General features: G+C 40.1%; 1 protein-coding gene across 1 annotated transcript in view; it reads right to left on the bottom strand.

Moving 5' to 3' along the window:
• Nucleotides 1–3,367: 3,367 nt before the first annotated feature.
• The window catches only part of fam163ba (family with sequence similarity 163 member B, genome duplicate a), a 27,081-nt gene continuing 10,741 nt past the window's right edge, over nucleotides 3,368–19,707 (bottom strand). Inside the window, exons 2-3 of the mRNA XM_023421258.2 lie at nucleotides 9,937–10,052; nucleotides 3,368–6,037 (exon numbers count right to left, since the gene is read on the bottom strand). Coding sequence (XP_023277026.1) covers nucleotides 5,600–6,037; nucleotides 9,937–10,029 — 531 coding nt within the window. The 5' untranslated portion in view covers nucleotides 10,030–10,052 and the 3' untranslated portion in view covers nucleotides 3,368–5,599. The remainder of the gene's footprint in view (nucleotides 6,038–9,936; nucleotides 10,053–19,707) is intronic.

Below are 19,707 nucleotides of genomic sequence, written 5' to 3'. Positions count from 1 at the left end.
TTAATGTCACAGCAAACTTAACATCTGCTTTTATTGTTAATGTGGGAAAGGGAGAAGTATCTGTTTGTGATGTTGACTATATAGTCTGAGGAAAGTGCTCCTTCCTAATGTGCTACCAGCCTTTCAAAGTTCTGACTGTCTGTGTTTATTTTTGGGCGTCTGGGTAATGTCCATGTTGGTGGTGAGAGGTCTCGGGAATGTTCTGTATGTTCTGGAGAGCAGCATCATTACAGAAATTTGCAGTCTTGGTTTATGCTCAAGAATGCTGCTGAATCCTGTATGAACATTATTAGAAGTTATCAATCACGCTCTTGGTGGGCAGCTGCATTATTTGATGTTCATAGACTCCTAGCTATACTCTATAGGTCCTTTTCACAGAAGATGATTTGACTTTTCATTTAATGAAAACCACAGATGTTACTAATACTAAGTTGGCCTTGAGTTAAGTTTTTCGTTTTTTAAACCAAGATCAAGAATGAATGTCCAACTCGACTCAGCTGTAATTTGTGACAAACCTGTGCCAATTTCGACGAGGCATTTATTAATAGTTATTTGTGTTTTCCTACGCAGACCAAAATAGCATGTAAAAAAAATGCAATTTCCTTTGCTCTGTATTAATGCAATCACAACATGTCTTTATTTTTTATAGTTTGTTATTTTACAATGTTTTGAGCACCACAAATTACTTATTACATATTCGCTTTTGGCAATCAAAAGAAAATTTCATATTAGGATTCCAGAAAAGCAAAATTTGAAAAGGGAGGCAGTAAGCAGTGAGAGAAGTGAGTGTAAGGAAAATCTGAGCAGGAGAAAAAGAACAACATGGAAACGAGTGGAAGTAACAGGACAGAAGGTTGAAACAGCAGGACAATAAGAGGAAAGGAGGAGAAGGGGTAGGAAGCTTTGGTTCGAAATATTAGTTGGAAAGCCCCCTATATATCATGTTCATAATTCATGGAATCCCAGCTGCTCCTCTGGGCTGCATCTAAATTCCACTGCTGGGGAATTATGGCAAGGACCCATAAAACAAACACACATACACACACACATACACACGCACACACACACACACACACACACACACACAACATGTAATACTGGAAATGAAGGGAAAGAGAGAGAGAGACTATAAGAGATGCAGTGGACAGACAGAGTGAGAGTGAGCACACTGCTACAGGGTGAGGGGCAGATGAGGAGGATGATTCAAAGCATGTCATAAAACATCAATACACCTCTAAAGGCCACGCTACGAGCTCTGCTTACACTGGAGGCGATTATGCCTCTAAATAATTCATTTAGCCTGTGCAAGTGCTTATTCACGCATATACAGGACAAACACTTAATGCAAACAAATGCAGGGATACACACATAAAATACACAACCGCACTCTCCACTAAACACCAACACACAAAAATGTTTACTCCTGTAATGCGCAACATGCTAGCAGTGAGGCAGTTCAAATCAGTTTACGTTAGTTATGCTGAGCTATTCAATGTCAGTCGTGATGGAAGGGTACCGCCGCATATCTCCAACCTCTCTTTTCGTCACAAAACCTCAACCAAATCAATATTGGGAGACCTCTTTCCCAACAGTAGGTGTAGTTATCTTCATCCTACTGAAGCCCTCACTTTTCGACAGAGCGAGGCTGGCAGTTTAACGATGCTTCCAGTCTCTAGGTTGAGCTACAGTCTACTTGACATATTCTGTACCTGAAATTGAGATGAAAAGTTATCAGACTCTACATTTGCTTGTAGAATTTTCCCAACACAGGGTTTAGAAAAAAGCTGGTTAGAAAAAGGCACCATCATCGAACCCTTCATTATCTCTCCTGCAACTTATATTCCACTATTGCCTCAAGTGGTCCAAGTGTTATTACATGTAAATTATAGTGACTGTAAAGAGAACAAATAAATACATTTCGAGCCAATTTGTCTTGTGGGTGGAATGCTGGTGTGACAGTAATTCCCTGTTACAGTACTTGCAATTCATGTAGAAATAAGTGGGAGTTTGAATATATCCACATCAAAGGGAATCCATCATAATCTGAAAGGGTTTTTGTGTCTGAAGCAGTGCTGTTGTATTAATGCCATCACAAAATGGCTATTCATGTCTCTGCCAGGGAGGCCTCGGTTTGATATCAGCTCCTCTACGCCTCCATCTGTCTGTGTGTTCTGGGGTATGTTCTATTTCTCATTCATTAGCTCTGACTCATCCTTCTAATAACCACCTCTATTTCCTCTCTGAAATAGTTTTCTGTTGTTTTTCTATTGTATGATTAGTCGCCTTGCCTCTCTGACTCACCCAGTTTATTGTCAGAATAAAGCTTCCTGTTTTCTCCTCTTAGCCTTCCTGTACGGGTGACTTTTCACTGTTGCGATCATCTCCTCGCCGTTGACAGAGTAGTTTCATCATCACACTTAGGCGTCACCATTCTTGTTTCTTTTACCCTTTCCCATTCAAACACGTCTGCTGTCATGACTCTCACCTCATTGCCTCTGGGCTGACTGGATCTGCATACAAACAGACTCTATCGCTCGACAGGCTTCGCTGTTTTCTCCTGTTAACATTTCATCTGTTACAGTCTGATGTTTGACTTCAAACATAAAAGAAAAACACATTAGTAGAATCACTGTTTTCCCTTTCACACATATTTACACCAGTAAGTGCTTAGAGAATACAACTTTTGGCTGCTGCAATAACAGTAAGTTTCCTCTCTGATTTGAGATGATAAACAGATGTTGGCTTATTAGTTCCATCAACATCAAATAGCCAACATATGCACCAAACAAAGCGGAATTAGATTGCTGTTTTCAGTCTAAGGTGAGACAAATTCATTTTTCTTGCAAAGATATATCCAGACAAACGTGCAGTATGCTATTGTGATCAGTGAAACTAATGGTCTAAATCCCACTTCTGATCTTGTGGTCTAGACAAAAAATAAATCTTATACAATTTCTACAAGGTTGCTCGCAGGAAACGGGTGCAGCTCTGTTGTTTGTGGTTTGGTGCTCTGAACAAAGCATATATCTCAGCTATCTGATATTTACCACGCGTCTAGCAGTTCACTAAATAAGATAATCCAGGATGATGCACCATGCTTTTAGTTGAATCCACTGTTCAGCATTTGGCAGCCAGCAGATATATGGTCCTGTGAAATCCTGCCCCAGGGAATAACACATTCTCATTATAGAAAATGTCCATTGACAAACCTTTTTATCCTGAGGCTTCTCTTCATATAAACATTGCAACCATCTTTTTAAATCTGTAAATTACTTGAATTGAATGAATAACTTCCCCCAGGCTTGAGTATGAATTTGAACCGTAAGAGATGTTTTGTCAATTAACAGCAACAACAAAACAGATTGGAAGGATTTTCACACCATTTTATTAGCAACAATGTGTCTGTTAGTTATACATTAGAAACAAGGACAGAAACATTTCTGCTGTACTGTACTGAGTCTGAAAAACCAGCTGGATCATAAAATAAAGCAAGTAATTCAAATACTTTAAGTTAAAAGCAACACTGCATTTGAATATACACTTGTAATAATAATAATAATAATAATGATAATAATAATAATAATATATTTCTCTCATAATTCTTTATGGCACTAAATTTCCTGTGCAACTGTCACATAGTTTCAGTTTCAAAAATAAGGAAAGCATAGCATTGAGAACTATTTCTAGTGTATTTGCAGGAAAGCACATGTCACAAGAGGAAAAACGTAAAACAAAGTCAGTTACTGTTTCACCCTTTGGGAAAATAAATGAGCATGATGTCTGATAAAATCAACAGAGAGACAGAAAAAGAGAGAGAGAGCGAGAGAGAGAGAGAGCGAGAGAGAGAAAGAGAGAAAGAGAGAGGGGCACAACAGCATTTACCATCCATTTTGAGGGGAAGGGGGAGGGAGGGGCGTTGTCCAAGAAAGGACAATCCAATCAGCTTCAAACTCCTCACACAGCCACCAGTAAATAATTTCATTCATCAAATGTGTGTCCTGTGTCCATAAAACTCAGCCGCTGCTTCCTCCAGTCGGAATATCAGCCCTGCAGCCAGGCCGCCCAGCCAAGCGCAGGAAAATAAAAACAATCCCGAGAAAGGAGTTCTCCGAGTACCTCAGAGCAAGAGCAAATATTCCCCAGTCCAACGAGTCAGAGAAGAGAGAGCGACTGCGGTGTATGCCATGGCCTGTTAAATATTTATAGATGTGTCTCTAAAGGTGAATTAATCTTTAGCCCATGAATCCATATATCAGCAAATCAGAGACAACACAAGGAACGCAGTGAAGAGTCCACAAACTGAAACCCTAAGTGAAGAACTATAACAAAGATCACATTTGTTAAAAGTTAAAAGTTCTGCCGTAAAAACCTTTTGCCTCTGACAGCCACCTACAGCTCGAGCCTGTGTAATAGCATTAAATCAGTAAAATAAACATTTACAACATTGTAGCAAACCCAATTTGAGTTTGTCATATCAATGTTTGGGTCATTCTTTGCATTGACATGAATTTAGGGTAAAGTGGCGCATGGAAACTTTACCTTGACAATTCACCCTTTAAGATGTTTAAAATGTTATTGCAACCCACCACTGGGTTCAGTATACTTAGGGGTAACAGATTGTGTTCAATTGTATGGAATAAGAATTCTAGTACAACATTCAATCAAGTTATACACACACGCACACATGCATGCAAGCACGCTCACACATATGCACACAAATGCAAAAACCCAGCCCCCTTTGGCACCTACTCCACCCTGCCTGCAAGAACACAGAGGTCCCTCTCTGCTTAAGTGTAGAATACTGTATTTACACTTTGTGTTGTCAGCAGGCGCTCAGAGAAACCAGCCTTTCGTCAAAATGGAGACCTCTAGGAAAGCATGTGGAAAACGAGCAGGGATTTTTACGTCTTCTGTAAGCCCTTTATGTCTTAAAATATTATGGCCTAAGTTAAGTCTATCTAAAATGTCTGTGGGTGGCAGCTAAAACATGACATCCCCGTTCGTTCTCTAGTCTTTCCACTGGTGGTGAGTGACATTTTATAATCTCTATAATCTGTGGATGGAGGAACAGACAGATCATCCCATCATAGGAGAAGGAAACACTGGACGTCTCCTAATCATATTTTGTTTGTAGCAGCTATGGCAGAGAGAAAATCCCTGCCGATTATGTCATTTGGACATGGCGGGAATCTGTCTGTCTTTCAGGCCATTGGTAAAAGAGTCCAGGGGAAGAAGGGCTACACAAATTTTATCAAATCTTAAAACAAATTCCATTCTTTTGTTAAAAAAAGAACTATTCACAACAAGTTCATGTTATTGATAATTTAACATTTTTTAAATACTTTTAATTCTATATTCGCCCAAGTGTAAGGTCCTGGACCTGAGCATAGTACCTTTGAAAATGCTGTCCTGAGAGCCATCTGAGTCCTCCATTCTGCAAGAGGTGACCAGAAAAATGAGACCAGACTACATCAAACAATACTAGACTGGACTAAAGTGGTCAAGATGACATAAACAAAGTCTGACTCAAGCACAGTCCAGTCTAGGCCTTTCCAATCCATTTAAACAGAAACTTACACCAAGTTCCAACTTCACCCAGCTAAACATCAGTGCTGATGCTACAGCTGCGTGTGAACATGTCCCTCATGGTGACCGACCGGGCAAGGTTTGGTTTGCGATAGTTTGAAATATTCACAGGCACTGGCAGGTCCAGATCCTGCTGCTGGACACTGCGGTAGCTGATCCGGTCACCTCCGTTCCTCAACCCATCTGGTTGGTGGTGGATCTGTGGCTGAGGGGGCTGGAGGTAGAAAGGCAGCTCATAATGTGTACAGGATGGACAGAAGGTCTGTGAACGTGTCAGTTTCCTGGCTAGCGGAGGGGTGGAGAAAAGGGCGGGGCCATTTGGGATGGAGGAGGCGGCGGCCGTCGCCGCCACAATGTTGTGATTGGAGTGGACCGGTGGGAGGCGGGACGTAACGGCAAAGTCTGGCTCCTCCTCCTCCGACTCGGACTCTTCCTTCTTACAGCAATAATACTGTTGGTGGGAGAGGGATGAGATAAAACACATATAGGCTACATTAATGAATGTGCACATTTGTCAACAATGTCACATTGCCACAATTGTCTATGGTTTGCACACTATACACAGAAAACACTTTTCAGGGAAGTAATGTCTGTTACATTATAACCCCATCTTTACCCATCTCTCCATCAGGTGTTTTCCAACTCATCTGACCTTACATGTTCATATGTGTCACCTTATTGAAGATGCAAATCCTCAACAATCACAGTTTATGCAGACGTTTCAGCTGAGAATTTGTGGTTGCTATTTCTGATCAGCAAAATGTAGCTTTCAAATTCATTTCTGGCATTCCGCCAACTTATATGAAGCCATAATTTGTGGATCATGTTTGATTTTACTGTTAAATATAAGAATCTCAAGAACTGTAATCAGCTCTAAGTGAAACAGACCATATATAATTTCCCCTCCAGCAAAGTTACCTTAGTTTTCAGTTGATCTTGGTAATTGGATTGCATTTATATTGGCACTTTTATACAAAGCGCTTTACAATTTGCCTTTCATTCAAATCATTCAGTATTCACTGATACACCATGGAAACCAAGGTACCATGAATACACCTGAGCCTAACCATCAGCATCATTCAAGGACACTTCAACAGGAGGACTGAATCACCAGCTCTGCGATTAGTCGCATCTGAGCCACAGCTCTTTAAAATAAAGATCACATTTTTAAATGCCTCAGACCGTGTTCAGAGTTTCTGAATCCTTCTGTGTCAGATCTTACTTTTGCATTACTCTTACAGCCAGATTTGTAAATCATTATATACAGTGCACACATTATATCATAGACCAATCTTGTTGTAATCTTCTTCTTTTAAACACCATTAAGCCATATTTTTGACATTAATGTTAAACCAAATGACTCCTTGCAACTATTTCTGGTACCCTTGACCCCACTGAGAATCAAAACCCCAGTCTGCAGCATTCAGTCACTTTCGGCCAATTGATTGATTTGATTTCAAACTTCCCCTCACCCCTTTCCACCGGATATAAACAGGTTTGGAGAATGCAGAAGTGCAGAAACACCACAGCCATAAGATAGAATGAGAGTCTTGTTCACTATACCTTTCAGAACCTGTTTTTGAGTTAGCAGCAATAGTAACACCCTAATAACACCATTATGTCCCATTAATTCAGTTGGGTTGAATAAAATATACTAGTAAATGATGTTATGTTTCCTATGATATACGTTTGACTATTTGGAGCAAAGCTTTTTAGAAATACTCTAAGGAGATTTTTACACTATGGGCAGAAATTTGGACTTCTTTGATGAAATTATTATTATGTTCCCTCAAGGAAAAATATGTATTTTTCATGTCCCTAGACTAACAGAAACTGATGCAATTCCTAGCAGTTGGCTGGTGAGACCTGAATTTAGTGTAGATAAAACCTAAAGTAATAACAGTGTTTAATGATTGAGAACTACTTGATAACAAGAGTAAGCTGCTCCCACACATTTTTCTGTACCTTGATACCCAGTGTTAAAACTGATTTATTTTTGTCTACAGTTCACATCTAACTCAGTCCCACAGATGTGAAAATGCATTTTAGTATTTAAAACATGTGTGATGGCAGCAGAGTTCCAGTCTATTTTAGCTCTGTTGCTGAAAGCCTCTGGCCCTGAGACAAGGGCAGTGGTGGAGTTGGTGCAGATACTCAGTTGCTTTGTCTGAGTGGTTGGAAAGCATTGTGATTTGTAGGGTTCACTTTCGGGGCTTTTAGATTGTTGCAATTACAGCTTGTACAGCTGCACATGACAAAGCAGATTTGGGGTAGAGGTTAAAGCAAAAGATTGACCTTTTGAGAAATTACATAATTCTTTTGATGACGAATTATTCGAGATTGATTGCTTTGTAAAAAAGTACCAAAATTCACCTACCAACACCTTACAACAGCTTGATGTAAGGGAGGTGATGTGCTGCCAGACAACCAGGAACTTACAGGTCACATAATCATCCATAAAACAGAGCATTGTGGTTTTAACACTAATTAGTGAGCTTTAAAGGTGCTGATAGGTGGATTTAGTCACCATTTTACAGAGCCAAGTTAACCGTCTTTTGTTTTGTTTTTTTGCTAAGCTAAGGTAGCCATAAATTTAACTGACAGCTCCTATTTGAGGGTGGTATCAATCTTCTCATCTAACGCTCCAGCAGAGAGTGAATAAGCATCATATTTGCCAAAAATGTCCAAACGCTCCATTAATAAATTTACAAAAATGTAATAGGTGTAGGTTGAGCTGTCACTCAGTCTGTTGCACATTCTGTGTGCCAAAAAGACTGTTAATGCTCCACTGCTGTCAAAGCAGCAGAGGGGATTAGTCCAGTGTAACATACAGTATATCATGTAAAATAGAAACAAATCCACATGTTGGAACAGAAATCTGCAAACTGCAGTAATGCTCCCCAGTGGTGTTATTAGTGTGATGTTTCAACCTAACAGGAGTTTGTCAAGCATAAAAAACAGGGCACTTCTTCTCGCCCGATTCTGTTTTCATTTTATTCTGACACAATACAGAGCACCTGGCTAAGACCAGTTATCTGTAAAATAATAAAGATGAGCACAACACAATGGGAGTTCCTCAAGTCTGTAACACAGCTAATGTGAGATGAGGATCAAAGAGAGGATTAGCTAAACTATAAGAATTTGTAGAGAAGACCGGTTTCAGACTGGAGACACACTGAGGCAGATGTGCTGATGAAAGCTGAGTGCTAACGCATGTTCGATTTTTGCTCTCTGGCGTGAAATGACAAATATTGGAACTTTATTGAGTATTTGTATTTATTTTATTCCTCACACTGCTGTAGTAGTTTTGGACATTTTCTATTCTATCAGCTGTAGAACAGATGATTCACTTGATGTTCCAGTTTTCATCTATCCCTAATTTGATGGCCAGTGAGTCCTGAAGACCAGGAACAACAACTGCTGTCATAGAGTGAGTTTTTGCTTCATTGCCATAAATGTACATTTTAGCCACACCTTGGCTCGATGGATGGCAATGCCCATTATTTGGATGGTCGACCCACCACTGTGTACCAAACTGAAATACCTCAACAACTACTGGAATGATGACCATGAAACTGGGTTCAGACATTCATGTTGCCCCCAGAATGATTTGTAATAACTTTGGTGATCCCCTGACTTTTCGTCTACCGTCATCATCAGGTCAAAAATTCAATTAGTTCAATAACTTGATATATGATCAAAGCTAGTTAGCATCATCCTTGTGTGCATCTTATCATGCTGATGCAGAAATGACTGTACTTGTTGAAGTATGGATAGCATCATGTGGATATTTATAAAGCACTAAATGTTTTGGTTTGCAGCCAAATGCACATGAACGGTGCCCATATTAACTTTGACATTTCACCTACAAGTGGCACCGTAGCAATGTGATTGATTTAAATGGCCATAACTCAATGGTTAGGAGAATGGCTTAAAATCCACCCTTGTGCAAAGCCCTAACACTCTTGAAAGGGCTTTATAAATCCTCCAAAAACCACTACAGCCCAATCAGCATGACTGTCTATCACTGAATGTGGATGTGATTCTGAATACAGCTGCAAAAAAAAAAAATTCTATTAAGATAACAGATTTAGAGGATTGTGCAACCTTGGCAGTTGCACAGAAACAGAAAGATGCTCTACCGAGAAATTTCAATGTTTGGTTTAAAGAAAGATTTTATCATCCTTTGTAACTGAGAGTCACAAACACAGTTTCACAGATTTAAAAAGCGACTATACAGCCATTTAACACAATGCTATGACCATCAACAAACAGCTTACCTGCAGCTCTGAAAACGTAAAGAGAAAACCAATGAATGTAACAGAGTCTGAATGCAGCATGGGGCCTCACCTGCAGCCTACAGTAGCACAGTACTGCGATGATAAGGAGTAATATAACTGTAGCTAGAATTCCACCAGTGATGACCACTGTCCCGGCTGTCATTCGAATGGCTCTCCATCAACACCCTGCAGAGAGCAAGAGGAGGGAAGGATGACAGGACAGGGACAGAGAGAGAGAGAGAGATAGAGAGAAAGAGTGGAAAAGAGCAGAGGATGGTAGGGAGTGAGTGAAGGGAGAAATGAAGAAGGAGAAAGCATACAATTCATCAGTACAGTGGCTTCATTAAGTAGATTATAACTGTGTGTCATCTCAGTGGTGCTTATTGAATTATCCAGCAGTTAGGAGACACGTAATTGAATCATCCCACAAATGCTGTTCATAGTAAAGACGGGATCTCAGACTGGGACACAGGAAGAAAAAAAAAAAAGAAGTGTGAGAAATCAGCGTTCAATGGCAGAAAGATGAGATGCAGAACTGACAGGGGAGCTAAGAGGTAAATGGATGGTGGAAGTGAGGGGAGCTGAAGGGAGAGACCAGGCGGTAGAAACGAAGACGGAATGAGCAGTGAACTGACGTGGAGCGAACAGGAGAAAAAGGACGTCAAGATGAACTGAGCATGTCATTTGATGAATGGATATGACATGGAGAGACAAAATGATGGAGGGGATGGAGACGGTGGTGTGACACAGATGTGAAACATAAACAGAGGGTACATGGAAATGGAGAGGAGTGGATGAGAGAAAGAGGAGATAAAATTGAGATGACAACAAAGGAAAACAGGGTTATCGGATGACTAAAAAGATAAGTATATCTTAACAGAACGAGAAAGGGAAGAAAGAGAACCAATTTTCCTGATATTTAGATTTGGGATATATTCATGCAAAGCATACGGGTGAATGACAGGTCAAAGTAGATATTTTTATGCACGCCCCCAGGATTCACAAATGTCTAATCTGTGAGGATTTTGTTCATGCTCTCTTCTTAGAATCTACTAAAAAAATATCATAAGTCTATGGTAAAAAAGCTCTGAATTAATGTAGCTGAGTCTGTTTGGTGTCACAGCTGAGGTTTTGATTTATGTTTCACTATGTACCTCTGATTTCAAACATAATACAGAACTGCATACAATAGAACAAAGTACACCAATACACTGAATGGAGAGTCCATGGGCAGATGTATAACAGGTACTGGAGAAATCCTTGGTCAGTGGTTATACATTTGTACCTGATGCATCAGCTGTCAGGAATACAGCCAATATGTGGTCAATGTATTGATGTATCAACTCAGTGAATGTTTGGGGTCACTCTTGAAAGGGTTTTTCAAAGTCACAATGAAACAGCATTTTGAGAGTATTGCTTCCTTAATCAGATTAATCTCCTGATGAAACAGGGATCATTTAAAAGTCTAGACCAAGGGGATCTCAGGTGAAGGAGAGAAAAACAAACGATCTTCTGAGATAAGATGCATGCTGTGATTCAACGATGAGCACAAAGAAAGGTTCAATAGACACAGAAAGGTATAAGGTACAAGGCACAGCGGACACAGAGAAAGATTATTATGCAGTATTCAGCTGGAAACAGATAAGTGGACAGCTGTGGGTGACCTGTGAGGTCTGACCTTAAATCAGAGGTCACAGCAAAGACAAATGGAGATGGTGACCCTGAGCTTTAAGTTCATTTTCATCGAGCTCACATGTGCAGATCTACGTTTAGTGTTATCTATGTCTATTTTGTTTCCGTGTGATTGTGCTCTTTCTTTTTGTTATCTGCTTATGTGCAAAGCAATGTATGTTTCATTTGCATTCATTTATCCTAGGTAGTGTAATGTAGCTGTGGGTTTAACATGCTTCCCTGAGCCACTGCCTTCTTATCAGTCATAATGTATATGAGAAACAATTTCCTCAATCAGGGTAGCTGATATTTGTTATAAATTGAACACTGGGAAATCTGCGGCAGACAGTGGTTTCACATGTCAGATAAAAGAGTGGGGGTGAAAGCTGCAGGCCACTACAAGAACATTTTCAGCAGTATGACTGACTTGAGGCTGAACTGACCTCATTCTCAGTTAGTAGATCAATGCTTTCCTTTAATTACCTCTTTTCAGTCTCTACAGCAGCTGGATTACCATAAGATGCCCTGAGCCTAGACGCTTTAAATATTCATTTTGCTCTTGCGAGTAATGTACATTAATCACAAAACATTTGTCGTTCAAATTGTCAAAAGTAAGTCCTTAATTTCTTATAAAGCAGGAAAGTGCCAGTGTGTTTCCATCGATAACTCCGCGAACTCTTTCCTGTTCACTTAAAGAACAACATCAGTTAAAGAGGAGCACCACCATATAGTAAATCCTGTATACACACACACACACACACACACACACACACACACACACACACACACACACACACATATATATATATATATATATATATATATATATATATATAAGGACGGAAAATTATGATTTCTTACAATATTTTGATGGTAAAAGATGTTTTTTCCCCGATCCAATAACCCAACACAGTTTGTCTTGTTGGGCTCTCTTACTGTGGTAATTGGCATATCTCACTATTGTAAAAGAACTATATTTGGTTCTTTATCTTTGCACAAGTGTCACCACACAATGATTTGAAAAAAAGCACAAAACATCCTTATATATTTGGGAAAAACCCTGCAGATATTGTACAGATGTGGGTACAGATCTTCAGACCTTCATTACATCCACAATCTGGAAGTGTCATAGGACAACGCAATCACACTGCATTGTGGATAATTGCCTGAAACCAAAAATAGGCCAGCAGGCTTGTTGCTAAGCTATGACTCAATGGTGCAAGCCATTATCAGCACCAAGCACACAGCAGTATAGGCTTGTGTTGTCAAGATCTAACTCAACTGTGACATGGACACACCCTAAAATAGAACTGCTGAAAAAAAGCCATCACACAAAATATGGAGCATTCTGTTGTAAATGTCATCTTACTTCCTGCTATAGCATTCACAGTGGCGTTCCAATTCCACACCTGATGTGAATAATTCTCTCCAGCATCATCCATCAGCCTTCTCACATGCACTTCACTGTAAGCCAGTGTGTAGTATTCACCAAAATACTGACAGCTCTGACCTTCTCACCCTGGAAAACCCCTAAACCATGTTGAATTCCTTTATGGGTAACTTGTCTAAACCATGTTAGCTTTCCTGGTGATATGCCTCTCCAGAGATGCTCTATACAGTTAGAATGGATCAGACCGTCTCTATAGTAGCCATCTGCCCTGTCTACAAACACAAGGCAGCTTCTCTACCCTCAAGCTGTAATACAGCTGGACTCTAATCCAATCTGCAGGCCACACAGTCCACCAACCAAATCAATATAAAGGAACAACAAGAACAGAGCGTTTTGGCCTTAAAGGGTTCGAGTTACACTGACGAGGGAAATGTGGGTGACTTTGAGACATTTGGTGTCAGGAAAAGAGCAAATCGAGGAGTAGAGTCTGAAATCTGAAGTACTTCATGCAGGTGAAGCTGAGAGTCATTGACGTAATGCACTGCAGGCCTCTAATCAAGTCTTTGCTTAGTTAGTTAGAACTTTATCAAATATTAATAAGCTGTCTATTGATAATGGTGGGCCTAAAGCTGCAATAAATAATAAATCAAATAAAAAATTATCAGTGGATCAAATGACTAAGTGCTATGTGAAAGAGTTCACCAGTACCGACAGAGAAACATCACCCTCACTAAATCTGCAGTTGCCTTCAGCTCTATGGAGAGTTTCAGCTTCAGTTTTATGGGCCACAGCTTCACTGCTTTGGTTCACTCTCGCCGTTCTTATCAGCGTTGTTCCCAACAGCAGCAGGCAGCTGTTTTCAGAAAAAGCTTTGAAAAAAACCCACTGTGCACCACCTTCCCAGCACCAAACAGCTGGTGAACACAGTGGAACATTAATCCACTAAAGAGCCAGCTATTTTTCTGAAGTTGCTAGAGACTGAAATAGGGCTAGAAAGGAGAGTGAATATTGGTAACACTACTCCATATGCTGGATGTGTAAATATGCAGCTATTTATTAACAAGGTTTTATAAGGTCATAATATGTAAATGTTGTGTTTACAGCTCGTTCCAGTGCCCAAAGTCATCAAAAAAATCAATAATTGCTATTTTCAAAATACAAAAAAATAATAAAATGTATGAACAATTACTTATTAGTTTTTAAAGCACAATTCAACAGCACAATGAAAATATGAGTCAAGTTAAGTCACACACAAATATTATGAACTATATATAAGTCCATATAAGTATACAAGCAATCAAGCAAGAAAAAGAGAAGCTTTATTTCAGAAATTGAACTACTGGATAAAAGATGGATTTTGAGTGGAGGGGACCTTTAAAGAAAAAAAAAAAGAAACGTGAGAGCTGTATAGTAGAAGAGCCTAGGAATATAAGCAATAGCATGACACCAGGTGGATAATGTCTCAAGTGCTGCACCATTAACCTTGGCTGTAGATTTAGAAGACAGATATAAAACAATGCAGTCTGCTCATAACAATACTCCATTCAAACCAACTTTTAAGAATAATCTTTTTGTGCAGCTGCTGAAGCAGCAAGAATTATTAATTTCACTGAATATGGCAGTATAACATTTGGGTTGTGACCAAAAAGCCAGAAGGCTGGGCAAAGTGGAATATGTTTATCAAGCAGATCTACTAATGTTTCAACAACAATGAACCCAGAGAGACTTCACGGTTACACAATCCCAAAAGATATTCATGAAGGTTCCTAGTTCAGTTTCATTTATAGTTCCTAGTTCCTAGTGGGAACACCTACTGTATCATAAAGAGCAGTAAGTCTCAGTCCAAAACAGTGTTCCAGTGTAAAGTAACTCTATGTGCAAACTTAAAATCAATCAGTTGACGAGCAAGGTTCTTCAGTTGTTATACTGGCAGAAGAGTCCCATTGTAATGCAGTATGGTGATATGTCTGTGTATTACTATTGCAAAAAACAAAAAACAAACACAAAACTACTCAAAGACTCATTTTCACACCTGGCACTAAAATGTGTCTCGTATCCAGATTGCATGTGGAAATGATTTTAACCTGATTACATTTACACCAATCGAGATCCGATCACTCTGTGCAGCTCACGTCATGTCCTCCTCTCATTTGCGCGGGTCCACCGTTCACACTGTTCTCCACCATTTGCTTAGCCATTGGTTCATAAATTGCTTGGTTGCAACAAGAGTAGTTTCGCTTGTATGCTTTCGTCAGTCAAAATTGAAAGCAGAAACTTAGTCTTGTCTTCACTCCATCCATGAGTGTCTTGAATAACACCCATAGCTGAGGACTGAGGAGAGGACTGCTTCGTGTGTTTACTGGCTAATGGCTGCTAGCTGCCTAGCTGCTACCTCACCGGTTTGGTCAGTCGTGCGAGCGATTACGTTTTTCTCTAGTTGTCTGTTGTTGTTGAGGTGGTCAGGCCGATCAGATCACCATCTGTCCTCAATGCATCTGTCATGTGGTCAAGCACTATCCGACTGCAATCCGATCACCCAAAACATTTCAATGCCAGGAGTAAATGTTGTAAAAATCTTGACAAGCTTACAAAAACTATAATGTACACAACCAATTGCACAGGAAATTACTCATGTGTACACGCACGGTGTCTTAACCATCCTCACATACAGTGCACATACACACACACAGACATGTACATGCAGCATTAGTCATTGTGCAGGGTAGGCAGGCGGTGTGTCTCTCCTGGGGCTCCCTTAATCAGATCAGTGTGTGAGGGATGTGTTGCAGCAAGACGACGAAGAGTGTTAATTATTTAACCACACACACACACGCGCGTGCACGCACACACACGCGCGCACACACACGCGCGCACACACACACGCACTCACACACACACACACACGCAACTCCATTGTGAAATAGTACTGGAGAAAGGCAAACTTGTCTGCTCAGCTCCTTTTGCTGGTATTCGTCCACAGAAATGACAAGTGGGTTAGGGGCGAAAGAAGAACAGCAACGGGCACACGCACACACACAAACACACACAAGCACTCACATGCAATATTTTTAGTACTAGCTAACATGCTCAGACAGTGGGCTTTGGAATAAATTGCCACGCTGCGATGAAACATGGCAGGGATCACAGCAGAGGTCTTGCTAGGAATAATGGCTGTTGACAGGCTTTCAGTTCAGTGGGGGAGAAGTACACAGTAGGTGGTGGATTCGAGTCATACACAAGAGACAATTACGTGCCCTGAGAACAATGGGATGAGCTTTATTACAACTGTAGCCGTCAAAGAGTGATTTCACCACACACACACACACACACACACACAACCACAACCACACACACACACACACACACACACACACACACACACACACACGCGTTTGGAGCCATATACAAAGACACAGTGAACACACACATATGGTTCTCGAAGGAGAAGAGACAAGCCAAACTGTCCTAAAAAATCTCTTTGGAGAAGAAAAGCTCCAATCTGATAATACAAAGGACACAATAACCAATGCTTCATCAGGTGTTTTGTCCTCCATTAGTCTTTGTCTACGCTCTAATAAACTCTGCAATCAGTGAATATTCAACTAGTCTTTGCCAAAATAATTAACACCTTACATAACTTCCACCTACAGCGTGTATCATTTTATCAAAAGGAAATTAAAATTAATTCGGATCTCCATTATGCAACATTAATCACATCTACCATCACTTACTAAATACTGATGAGTTATAGTGTATATGCATCAGGAAGATAATGAAGCGTCACTGTGATCCACATCATGCACCTCATTATTTTTTCTTTGGAGCACAACCATGTCCCGCTGAGACATGTTTGTGATACAGCATGTATGGCTCTCACGGAATAGTTCAACATTTTGGGGAATTAACTTTCTTGCTGAGAGCGAGATTAGACGATCGATGCCACGCTCACGTCTAATGCACAGCCGGACATTTCACAGAGACTGCGCGCCAGGACTAGGCAGCTGTGTAGAGGTTTAAACTTTCAACTCTCTCTAGCTCATTAGTTACACAACAATTTGTATCACTTTTCATTTGAACATTAAGTGCAACACCGTGAATGTTTTCCTGGAGATATTGTCTGAAAATATGTGTCATTATCTCCATATGTAAGTGATATCATGTTTCATCCCTTCTCTTTGGTGGCAAGGTTTTTCACTCGGCCTTCACGTGATGAAAATGATAAATTCATGAAAATGAGGAAATCTTCCCAAACCCACCTTTTCCACACTAACAGATTGAAAAATACACATTATTGTAGATAAACATACAAATTCCTCCCCAGGCCTTGTCACAACATTATCCTGTGTGGCTGCTCTGACCCTGACTGTGGCATCATTTGATTCTCCTTCTGAGGCCTCTGGCTTGCCCTGTTCCAGCATAAAATTTCACTACACGCAAAAAATATCCTTTGCTGCTTTTTCTTTGTGTCTCTGCACCCACCTCCAAGAATAATGGCAACACACAGCTCGCCTCAGGCAAAGCTCTCCAACCTCATCCCCTGGACTGAAAGGCAATGACCAACTTAGCTCCTCACACAACTCTGACCTTGAATCGGGTACCAGGGAAATCCTAAAGACTGTCAGGAGAGAGAGAGCGCGGGAGGGCGGGTGGGGGGGTGAAGAAAAGATAAACTGGTTTTAGCCATGACTGGAACCAGGAATAGGTTTTATCCGTCTCATGTGCCCTCACATTGCTTAGGCAACGTTTCTCTAATTAGTGCTCCTCCGTGAACAATATATCATAAAAATGGCTCTTGGCTAGTATGAATATAGCACCATGAGGACATTTGAAAAAAACTTAACGGTGACCTGGGGGTCTTCTTTTAATCATACAGCTCACTAAATGTCTCTCATCCATCTGAATGACCTTGCGTAGTTGTTCTTCCAGTTCATATTGCATGCTGATGTAAGAAGCACCGCTGTAACTTTAAACATGTTTTACAGGAACTGGAAACAGAAAAGTTTGATAACTTTTTTTTTTTTTTTTGGATTGTACTGTATTTAGAGAGATTTTCATTTGAGTTCCAATCCATTTTTAGCAATATTTGGGAATGTTGTGGTACTGCAATGTTGTCCGATTTTTGCAAATTAAACCTTTTAAAAGGATCATCGTCATCTGCATTATTTTTCAAAAATGCCACCATGGATTTCATCTCAGTTTTTGGATAAAATCACTATGATTAATGAAGAATATTCATACAGTGAAAATGGATGGTGTTTTGCTACATTGGAATCAATGTTGAAAACTACAAACTTCTCATTTGCTACACACCACACATCAAGAAGTACCGTTTTACAACCTCTGATGAACATAAACTGCCATTTTAATTTTGCTTCTTTGATACTCTGCAAGTTCAGTTCCATCAAAACCATAAACCATCTCCTTTAATCCGCTATCCTATCCCTGGTAACTGTAAATCAAATATATGATGGATGAACATTAGCATTAGCATGCACAATCAATGTGGAGCAAGCAGTCAGCTCTGATATTTGTATTGATATGCAACAGATCATGGATCGTTAGTGATTGTAAGTGGTGTAGCTCCTGGAAAAAAACACATTATGCAGGTGACTGTATAAGTCAGAGCAGTGCTCAAGTAAAGGCTCTCATCGTGTCAGTGTACAAGAAGCGGTGGCGTGTGTCACGTCCAAATAATGGAAAAAGCCACAGTTTCCTGTTTCTTTCCATTATGAACTGTAGATGAAAAAAATAAATAAAGGAAAATGATCTTTCACTTTCAAATCATCTCAAAATAATTGCATATAATCACATTTTGTCAGTCTACTACTGCACTTCCTGCTCCTCCTTTCTGCCATGCCATGCTCTACCCTCTGCTGTGCAAATAATACCACTAGTCTGTGCGTGACAGGCTATAATCTTGGCACCAGTAGGAGCTGAGGCTGGCTCAGAGATATTACTCTTCTTTGAACTTCACAGTTGATGGAGTGAAGAGCAGTTCTTAGCCATGAAACTGAGTGATGCAAGTGGTAAAAAGGTGTCCCCAGTGCGCTTCAACTCTTGTCATGAAAATATGTGGACTTAAAGGGCAAGTTCAGGCTTTTTAAGAGAGTTAGTGTATTGCCTTATTCTTTACGTTAGGCCCTAAGTAATAAGCAAATTTCATCACTTTATTTCACGGAGCACATAGATTGGTTTTAGACACTTAAAGGGCCAAAAGAAGTTTTACGGGAATCTGTATATAAAAGCTAACCCCTGACAGACAGAGCAGAGAACAAGTTATCGAAAAAAGTAAAAAAAATAAATAAATAAATAAAAACTGAAAAAGGCTGCAGCTGTTGGAATCTGAGGTGTATTACCTCTTAGGTCTGTCTAATGTATATAGTATCTCACTGACTCGCCTCTGCCACTGATTCAACATGCTCAATCAGCCACTGATGAGGCATGACTAGTGCCAGCAGTGCTGAACACACAGAGGCACAAGGATAGCTCAGAGGCGCCGGATGGATGGATCAATGTCGGCTTGGTTTGACAAGCAGCAATTGCAGCCAGCACATCCAATGAAAACATGTTTACCTGAGAATATAGACAGAATGTTGTATTTGTGTGCACATCTCTCTCCTCAATATACAAGCCATAGTTGAGGCAAGTGCACATATTCATTTGCGTCTGTGTGTGAGTGCATGATTGTAATTTCTTTTTTTTAACGTGAACAGAGGGTAATGTTTGATGATGCAGAGCAAATTATTTATTCCAATGTGTCCCCCCCCCCCCCCCCCCCCC

The sequence above is a fragment of the Seriola lalandi genome, unplaced genomic scaffold, assembly GCF_002814215.2.
Source record: "Seriola lalandi dorsalis isolate HSWRI2012SDOR001 ecotype SW California unplaced genomic scaffold, Sedor1 jcf7180002054671, whole genome shotgun sequence".
NCBI lineage: Eukaryota > Metazoa > Chordata > Actinopteri > Carangiformes > Carangidae > Seriola > Seriola lalandi.
Note: the sequence above shows the minus strand (reverse complement) of the source record. Positions and strands in the feature narration are given on the sequence as shown.